Source organism: Hyalella azteca, unplaced genomic scaffold (genome assembly GCF_000764305.2).
Source record: "Hyalella azteca isolate HAZT.00-mixed unplaced genomic scaffold, Hazt_2.0.2 contig16879, whole genome shotgun sequence".
NCBI classification, from domain to species: domain Eukaryota; kingdom Metazoa; phylum Arthropoda; class Malacostraca; order Amphipoda; family Hyalellidae; genus Hyalella; species Hyalella azteca.
Genome location: NW_025946686.1, coordinates 14,429 through 24,370, shown reverse-complemented (window position 1 = coordinate 24,370; position 9,942 = coordinate 14,429). Strand labels below are relative to the sequence as shown.

General features: G+C 40.1%; 2 protein-coding genes across 2 annotated transcripts in view; both read right to left on the bottom strand.

The window, feature by feature from the left end:
• LOC108680789 (protein crumbs) overlaps positions 1 to 3,955 on the bottom strand; it is a 32,657-nt gene extending 28,702 nt beyond the window's left edge. The window contains exon 1 of the mRNA XM_018169693.2: positions 3,851 to 3,955. The gene's annotated coding sequence lies outside the window, so the exon portion shown is untranslated. The remainder of the gene's footprint in view (positions 1 to 3,850) is intronic.
• A 1,119-nt stretch (positions 3,956 to 5,074) lies between these two features.
• LOC108680778 (uncharacterized histidine-rich protein DDB_G0274557-like) lies at positions 5,075 to 5,689 on the bottom strand. Its single transcript, XM_018169680.1, has one exon. The coding sequence runs from the start codon at positions 5,687 to 5,689 to the stop codon at positions 5,075 to 5,077; it is 615 nt and encodes a 204-aa protein (XP_018025169.1).
• Between the last annotated feature and the right edge of the window lie 4,253 nt (positions 5,690 to 9,942).

Here is a 9,942-nt window from a genome sequence, read left to right as displayed (position 1 = left end):
GTCCTGCAGTTACTGGTGCACGTCCTGCAGTTACTGGTGCACGTCCTGCAGTTACTGGTGCACGTCCTGCAGTTACTGGTGCACACCCTGCAGTTACTGGTGCACGTCCTGCAGTTACTGGTGCACGTCCTGCAGTTAGCCCAACCATGCATACTTCAGCGCACGTAAGCAAGTGTACAATGATTAGGTCGTTACAATGAGCTAATTTATTATTAATAAGTCAGCCATTCCCTCAAATGCTCACTCTTCATGACACTAGAAAATTGAAATAATCGAACCGAATAAGTACCAAGAAAACAATTCTTTCTTATAAAAAACACTTGTTACACGCAAGTTTAGTTGAAGAATTTTTTCAATTCGCAATATATGGTATAGAAAATACTTCAAATTCCTAAAAATAAAAACTTTTATTTACTTGATTATTATGAATATATTATTATAATACGATATTTTGATGTTCATCTCTCGATTTAATAACATCATTTTGATGGGTCATATTAATTGTTCAACCCCATCCCTTTTTTCTATTCATCGCAGCAACGCCTGTTAGCTGACACTCTCACTCCAATGCAGTTGTTATAAGTTGTTCAATACTTATGCTCCCTTAAAATGAAATATTATGTCAACAACCATTTTCAACAGCGTCTTTGCTTGCATGACGGGCCTTCAAATCATGTTCATTTTGCCCCTATTTGAATTAAATCCCCAAATAAAAAAGCTAAGAAAAAACTGATCAAAATAAAGTTTTGAAAAGCGGACGTTAGGCTGATTAAGCGTCCAACGCTTTTCAGTGTCCGAAGCCTGCGAACGCAATGAAACTTTGTGGTTCTGGTGACTCTTTTGAGACGCGCTTTTAAGTTGAATCAGAGTCCCGCATTGATTTCGTAAAATCCAATCGCAATTTGCCCAGCAGTGCCGAAAGAACACTAGCCCTGCCATGCTGGTTTCATACTCAAGTTTCGCAAGTTTCAAAGCTGGAATAGTTTCGAATGTAAAACTTTTGCAGGACTGAAAAGTGCACTCCGTATCTAGGACCGAGTCCTTCAATAGTAAGCCTACTTTTCCACGAGGTTTTCGGTCTGATCGAAAGTTTTTTGCAACCAATGGATGACCAACAAGTTCGTCAATTGCTAATTGGGAAGCATACTAACATTTAACGAAATCATTCAGATGTAGATGACTGTACATAAATTAAATTGTGAATAAGTTTTGCCTTTTAAAATGAAAGAATTCATGAAACTCATTGCAAAATGAACACATTTCTTGCTATGGTACTGAAATATAAAACACACATTTTTCAATATATTTGTGATTAGGATTATAATCTGAAAATGTCATTGATGAAAGGCAATTAAATATGCGTTGAAGACTTTCGAGAAAATTGTGCAATTTATGAGAAGACCACCACTCTACAACTTTGACAAAATTATCAAAACTTGTATAACTTATGCAGTGTTTCCCTAAGCTGATTGGTCAAAGGTCAAAAATTTCGACAGACCGATGAAAGTATTATCTTATGATAATGAAACAACTTTTATAGTAACAGAATTATTACAGGCACACTGAGAATATATTAGAAGTCTTCAGGCATATTGAGAATATACTAGAAGTCTTCAAGTCTTCAGGCATATTGAGAATATGCTAGAAGTCTTCAGACATATTGAGAATATACTAGAAGTCTTCAGACATATTGAGAATATACTAGAAGTCTTCAGGCATATTGAGAATATACTAGAAGTCTTCTGGCATATTGAGAATATACTAGAAGTCTTCCCTCTGAATGCCTAAAGAGAAAATCGCAGCGATGTGAACAAGAGAGTTCAGGAGAAGGAAGGACGTGTTACCGCTAAACCGCAGGCACTTATTCGACCGCTGACTTTTCTATTCGAAATTTTAAATAGAATTCACCAACAAGCCTGCAAACTGATTTATGTAGATCAGCTAGAGTTGTATTTTTGGCTGTGGTTACCGTCGCTTTGTCAAATTGCCTGAGTCTGGACTATGGCGGAAGAAGGGCAGAGACGGGACGAATGATTTGCGAACTGTAGTCGGTAGAATCTGATACATGACTGAGAGGCAAAGGCTTGCAAGCCTAACATTGACATACTAATGCCATCACTATAGTTCTAATTTAATTTGAGCATAATACGTAAAAACGTAACAGCGGCCATCTACAGATGTGTACCACTTCTACTCATATTTCTGTGTATTTTCAGGTACCAAAATTCTGGTTCGAATGGTCCACTGCAAAATGCCAGAGGTACCACGAACTAATAGTACCATGTCTCCACCAACTCAATCCTGGTGCCGGTATGGAATAAATACAGTCAACATAGAAAATACATAGAGGTTTGCCTTTAATTGGGAAACCTCTAATAAAATTGTCAGAAGGTTTTCCTTTAACTTCGTAAAATTTCTTACGCTGTGCCGCCTCAACAAGCCATCGCACAACAAATCTGAATATTTGACCTTCTGACCGCTGCAGGGCCTCCATGAACAGAGCTCGGCCGCGACAACAATTTCTTTCCTTGCATTTCCGACACAAACGAGAAAAATGCAGCCACTCCCTCTGGCAGGACGAAAAATGAACCTCGGTGGCGCTGGAGAGGCCGAATGGCCGCCAAAAATCACTTCTTTGCTCTGATAAAGAAAACTGAGGCAGGGGAGAGGGGGTGAATATCACTTGCATGCAGATGCTGGAATTGGGGTAAAAGTGGCACCAGCTATTGGCCTAACACCAGTGGAGCCAGTGGCACGAAGATTTTGCTAGTAAAAATATTCGAAATGCTTCCTAAAATTTACTTTGTTATCACATAGTTAAACTAAAATAGATATTATGTATACATGTGTGAGGAAGTGTTAAAACATGAATAAAATTGTATTCTCCTTGAACAAGTAAATGGTAAAACGGTGTTCTTCGGAGACTAAGCGTATAACAGAATTGTTTTCTAAAATTACTTTTCATAGAATAGGCTCATCATTTGAACCTGATTTACTTACACAATTTATACTGCACCGAAAAAATTGTCCATGCACAACATTCATAACCGATCAGTAAATATAACTTAAAAATATCCTGTCCAGCCCAGCGCCCACTCTCCCCCGTTTTCGTTGTCTGAACACAGAAGTAATTTTTCTTTGTCATTTGTAACCGAGGTTCATTTTTTCTCTCAGGCCCTCGAGAGTGGACGCATTTCTCTCGTTGAGGTCGGAAACGCAATAGGAAAACCTGCAGTCGCGGCCACTCTCAGTCCCTGGCGGTTGTGAGGCAAGGCATCAGCTAACGCCCCGCGCCCGAAGTCTGCGGTACTCCAGAGCCCAGAAGCTTAAGCGAAAAGCTCTTAAATATGCCTGAACGCTCCGAATTCTCGTAAAAATTATGCGTTGTGCAACATGAGCGACTCTCAATATGGCCAAGTGGACGAGGATAGTGGGGGTGAGGGCGGCACGCGATATGAGCTTAATGGCGGGAAACGCAGGTTTCGCTCGTTCGATTTGTTTGCTGAAATGTATTTCTGAAGATTAAATTAATATAATAACTCCATTATTCGTGTCTTTTAGAGCAAGAATTACGTAAATATTGTCTCGAATTTTATGTTCACAATGTAATTCTATAATCAGCAACACGCATGGCATAAATGATTAATATATAAGAGGCCGTCTCTCATGTGTCGATTGCCTAGAGCGGTCCACGGCTACAGCTAACAACGTTTTGTACAGACGTCCATCAACTTTAATTATTTAGATGAATCGTTGAATTTTTTCTATTCCTTTTTTTAAGAACAAAAGAGATTTATCGAGCCAAGCTCAGTACAAAACTTTATAGTGGCATTATATATAAACAACTCACCCGTAGAAAGATGGCCGCGCAGAGTTTGGTTTGGCGCGAGTGTGTCGCTGTAAGCAATTTTGCTGTGAGGAAAAAAATTATTTTATTATAACCCTCAATAGAAAAATTTTAACGCATGGAATGGGTTTTGCTAATTATAGCTCGTCTCATGTCGCAGGGCTTCTATTTAATGCTTCAATTAACGAGTAGTATTATAATTGAATGTAATTTGCCGGCATCAATTTTAATCCCTACTTTCGTACCGCTATGAAAATAAATTCAATAATAGATAGATAAAATAAAAAAACTCTATAAACAAATAGTTTAGCGAACTACAAAATTATTATAAGATATATGAATTTCGTTTTTTTCTGCTCGTGATTTGAAATTTTCACGTATGCGCGACCACTGATCAACGATTCGATATGTTTCTTCATTCACGATTTCAACATTTTCATTAGCCTGGCAAAATTCAGAACCAGCAATTAAACGCGATGATAAACAATATGCCATTCACATGAAGGTTAAACTTCGGGCTTCGACTTTACTAAACAATCGTTAATTTAATAATCATTCGTCACTAGCATTCTACGAGACTACTTAAAGTGCTTGATAATGTCCAACAAATGAAGGTTATGCTGTCAGCATCCAACAATTATCGACATGACTTAAGACCCAGGGAAGGCTCAGGCTCTGGCAGGGCAGAAGAGCACAGCAAGCAACGACCCTACCCCTGCGACCGCCAGCGCGTAACTGACTGCAGGGCCACGGCGGTGCCGGTGCCAGGCCGCGACTCGGCCGGAGTTCAGCACTTGCGGAACTCGTGTCGTTCTTCACATATCGCATCTGCCAGTGAGCATGCCTAGAACTCTAACAAGTATTGAAAAATAATGTGTATTGTCCCATATAATTGAAAAATAATGTGTATTATCCTGACATTTCAATAATAATGTGTAGTGTCGTGGTAAACAGGCATCAAATTTTAGAGTCGCTTACTTTTTATTTGCAGTCAATCCAGATCGCCAACTAGAACTGTGTTGGAAAGCTTCCTGTCGTCTCGCATCAACGCGAAAGACACAGGATACAGGATACAAGAGCTTGCATTGCTGCTGAAATTACCGCAAAAAATTTAACTACTTGGTGGAAGCTGAATGCTCATACCCCATGAAATAATTGTTGCTTTTATTAAATGCTCGAACAATTTTAGCGCATGTTATTGACCACAAACTGAACGAATGATAAGACTTAAGCCTTGGTTTTTTCGTTCCATGCCGAGTCGCCAATTGACTGTAATTTTTTCTTTGGGGACTGACAGCGATCATTACCGGGTGTGGGTGATGGTACAGGGATGATGTGGGTGATGGTACTGGGGTGATGAGGGTGATGGGACTGGGGTGATGTGGGTGATGGTACTGGGGTGATGAGGGTGATGGTACTGGGGATGATGTGGGTGATGGTACTGGGGGTGATGAGGGTGATGGTACTGGGGATGATGTGGGTGATGGTACTGGGGGTGATGAGGGTGATGGTACTGGGGATGATGTGGGTGATGGTACTGGGGGTGATGTGGTGATGGTACTGGGGGTGATGAGGGTGATGGTACTGGGGGTGATGTGGGTGATGGTACTGGGGATGATGTGGGTGATGGTACTGGGGGTGATGAGGGTGATGGTACTGGGGGTGATGTGGGTGATGGTACTGGGGATGATGTGGGTGATGGTACTGGGGGTGATGAGGGTGATGGTACTGGGGGTGATGTGGGTGATGGTACTGGGGGTGATGTGGGTGATGGTACTGGGGGTGATGGGGGTGATGGTACTGGGGGTGATGTGGGTGATGGTACTGACTGACAGCGATCATCACAGGATGTGGGTTAATTTAGTCTGGTCCTCTATCGCTCTTTGGCAGCGTCTTGCTGGCAATTTCGCCGTATTATTATTTCATATTTCATTATCATTTATTTTGCTTTAATACATGAAAAAATACATCGCTCATAATTGAGCAATAAAATCTTTAAGCGTTGTCATGAAATTGCTAATATGAGGCAATAAACCATCATTTAAATGAAATTTTCATAATTTGTCCAATTATTATTTTCTGTCCCATTATCCAGGAAAAATATCAGAATTTCAAATGAGATTCTAACGTATGATGTCCACATGCTTCTTAAAAAGATAATTAAATCTTCGTTCCAGGTCCGTAGACTTATTGCTTCAAGTTTCCCCCTGAAATTATCTTCATTGATAATATTGAGCCAGTGCACGCCTTCCTCAGTGCGATGGAATATAAATGAAGACTTCTATACTCATTTATTGACTTGAAGCCTTCAATAATTACTACCATTATTGACATCACAGCTCAGACTATTTTCAGCACCCTATTCGCTTCTTTATAAATCGCGGTAAACAAATTTTCTCTGACTTCCGATACCGAACAAAATTCTAAATCTAGGAATATATTAAGTACCTTCAAAAACTTCTTGAATTTAAAAGCCTTCAATCATAAAAAGTTCCGCTCGAGTGCCGTAAGAATCTGGTTATCAAATATTGAATGTCAATACTTCATTGGGAATACGAACTCGATATTCAAATGAGCAATTGAAGCAATATAGCTCGCGAACTCCTCGGAGCTGCCTTCAGGACCGTAATTTATGTCACCCGACCCCCATCACCCATCATCACCCGACCTACTTAAACCAACTTTATTTTTAGCGCATTTTCTCATTTATGGAAAAGAGGCGCTATTGTGCTCGTCATGTCCTTCCGTCCGTCCGTCACGGACGGACGACCATGAGAAAATGCGCTCTCCGTCACTCACTTCAGTGAGTACTGATCTAATTTTTTATATTATTTAGGAAAAGAAAAGGAATTTTTTCTGAGAGCCTAATATTTTCATGTGACTTTACTTCCAAATCTGTCTATTGTTTTGCAGTTAGACAGAATTAACACGATTGTTACATAGTTGCCCAGAATGAAAACATTTGCTACTTGTTTAAACAAAATTAAAACTTTTTTTTCTTTATTTCTATGCGGAATTTTAACACGTTTGTTAAATATTTATACAGTAATACCACGCTTAGTTCATAATTCTTCGTAAATTTTATGGTCTTTGTGACTATTACAAGTTGAGTGGAACCATTCATTGGATTTACTGCCCTGTTGTGCTAAACAGGGCAGTATTCAAATTCAAATATTATATTGTTGATACTGCTTATTGCATGTCAATAAGGAAACGTTTAAATATGAGCTATTGATTTCACAGGTCTTAAAATGAGCTCTCAGATATGAGCTCGTAATGTCGCATGTTATCAAGCAAATGTTTAAATGCAAAGCTTCAAAGAGCTGAGGGAATGGCAGGTGGCAGGGCCATTTCACTGGGTAGTTGCCATCAATGGCACCAGTGGATGACGAGGTATTGGCCACTGAACCTCCTGAGGTTGACATCTGGCAACCCGAGATAATCTTCTCTTGCGCCACGTCACATCAAAACTTAACCTTCAAATAATTTTGTCACATTAATGGGATCAAGGGCGGAAGATAGTGGGATCAAGGGCGAAAGATAGTGGGATCAAGGGCGAAAGATAGTGGGATCAAGGGCGAAAGATAATGGGATCAAGGGCAGAAGATAATGGGATCAAGGGCGAAAGATAATGGGATCAAGGGCAGAAGATAATGGGATCAAGGGCAGAAGATAATGGGATCAAGGGCAGAATGATTTTCATGAGAAATTCTGTGCATTAAGGATTGTATTTTTGTTACAGATTCGTTAATAAAACAGCCAACATCAGGCCACCACACACTCGTGAACCTGAGAAAAGTTTTCATGAATCATTTATATTTTAGTTTATGAGGGAATGAAGCTTAATTCAATTCTTAGGAACAAAACCTCACAAGTACCATAAAACGATGTGAACAAATTTTACTACGTTCATCTATTCCTTCGGTGCTCGAAAAATCTGCTCGGTGACAAAACAGTCCCCATGTAATTATAAGTTCCTTTGAGTCTTCAAAAGTCATGATGCTGAAGAGTCCTACTAAGATCACTCGTTAACGTATTCTCAGTGAAGCTTAAAAGCCTTTAAAAGGACGCCGCTCCGTAATGAGAAAGATTAACGAGTCTGCTCGCAGACGGCAAAAATACCAATGAGATTCATGCGGAAGGCTGCCTTGATGAAAGGTAGCATGATAAGTCATCCCTTTTACCAAGTAACTACTTTTTTCCTTAACCAATAACCAAGTAGATATAAAAATTATCTTACACGATAGCTAGAGGTGCAGTTTATCGAATACATTCATATGGGAAACCACTAATAAATGCCTGAACAACTTATATTGTCAGGAATGTTTAAGTTCTTGAACTCACATTGTCAATAATTTCAAAAATGGTTTCTCCTTCAGGCACATAGAGCCCAGATGTGTTTATTGTTAAGGAAAACATTTGTGTGAGATATCTGATTTGTAACACACCGGGTTATGAGATATCGTACTGGTAATCTACTTGCATATCAACCACATTTAGATTTGTGACAAAAAGTGAAACTTACCGGCGAAAAAAATTAAGAGATTTTAAAAATTTTTAAATTTAAGCTCCGCCTATTGGTGCGTCAGATTTTGTGATTTTAGAAGCCTCACCCCATGGGTTTAAATCTGTGAATAAGGATCACAAATATGCATGTATTATTTATGCAATAAGTATCTATTTATTAACTAAAATTCATTATAGGCAAGATGCATCATGTTCCGATGCAAACCAAGTTTCAAGGAAAATATCAAGTCATTGTTATACAAAAAGGCGCAGAAGTCTCAATTCTCGCTTCGAAAGCATGTAAGCGACAGCGATAGCCAATAAGGGAGCGCGGCTGTATCGTCGTGCCATAGAAAATACCAATTAGGATCGAAATGACTTGTTTCACAACCAGATCATGGACTCTTCGGGTGTCCGAGCACGGCTTCGAAGGATCTTCAGGACTCGCGCCCTAAGGCAAGGATACAAGCACAATAAACCTGGCCTCCTATAGCGTGTAGTGCTCTCGTTACTCCTGCAGAGTGTAGGCTCCTGTTACTCCTGCAGAGTGTAGGCTCCTGTTACTCCGGCAGAGTGCTGGCTTCTGTTACTCCTGCAGAGTGCTGGCTCCTGTTACTCCTGCAGAGTGTAGGCTCCTGTTACTCCTGCAGAGTGTAGGCTCCTGTTACTCCTGCAGAGTGTAGGCTCCTGTTACTCCTGTTGCTCCTGCAGAGTACTGGCTCCTGCTACTCCTGCAGAGTGTAGGCTCCTGTTACTCCTGCAGAGTGTAGGCTCCTGTTACTCCGGCAGAGTGCAGGCTCCTGTTACTTGCTGGCTCCTGTTACTCCTGCAGAGTGCAGGCTCCTGTTACTCCTGCAGAGTGCTGGCTCCTGTTACTCCTGCAGAGTGCAGGCTCCTGTTACTTTCTGCAGTTTACCTCAACTAGCTTTACGATATTTTAAACATAGCTTTTAGCTTTAAACCCGTACTTTAAAAGGCAAATTTGGCGAAAGTTGCGAAAATGAGGTAAGTTTTACAGACAACTTTTATTTGCATGGTAAGTGTGCCACTGTATTCCTTGACTGGAAGCCTATCCTAAGGACCAGAAGTTCGCGTTAAAGATCTCCGGGAGAGGTCGTCACTGAATGAAAATGAGAAGCTTTTTTGCACGGTTCTTTGCAGGGCTGTTTGGGCGTAAAAAATCTCGGCCAACTTCCTAACAAAAACACTTTGTTGATCTTGCGCTGTTTCTTAACAATTGAGTGGCTCTTCGTCACTTTTTCGCTGGTTTTTGATAGGAAAATTCTATCGTCTATTACAGTAATTTTATATACATGTCGAATTATCTGCTCTGCACCTGATTTCTTCCTATCGAAATCGCAGTCAAGCACGCTTGAACTGTTGAAATGGGCATCTTAATCGTGTTTTCTTCAATAACGCCAAGAAGAAATAGATTATATCAAAATGTTGCGATGATAGTATAGTATATATGATGAAGAATTAAGTTCTTATTTTTTAAGGCATTTCTAAGTGACAAGCCTATACCGTGAGCTTGTTGGTTTCAACTGGAATTGAATGGTAGGCAAGATACAGAGCATACACTGATATTT

Bases quoted from the DNA above. Each gene is read 5' to 3' on its own strand.
- LOC108680778 (XM_018169680.1), bottom strand. From the start codon at position 5,689: ATGATCGCTGTCAGTCAGTACCATCACCCACATCACCCCCAGTACCAT.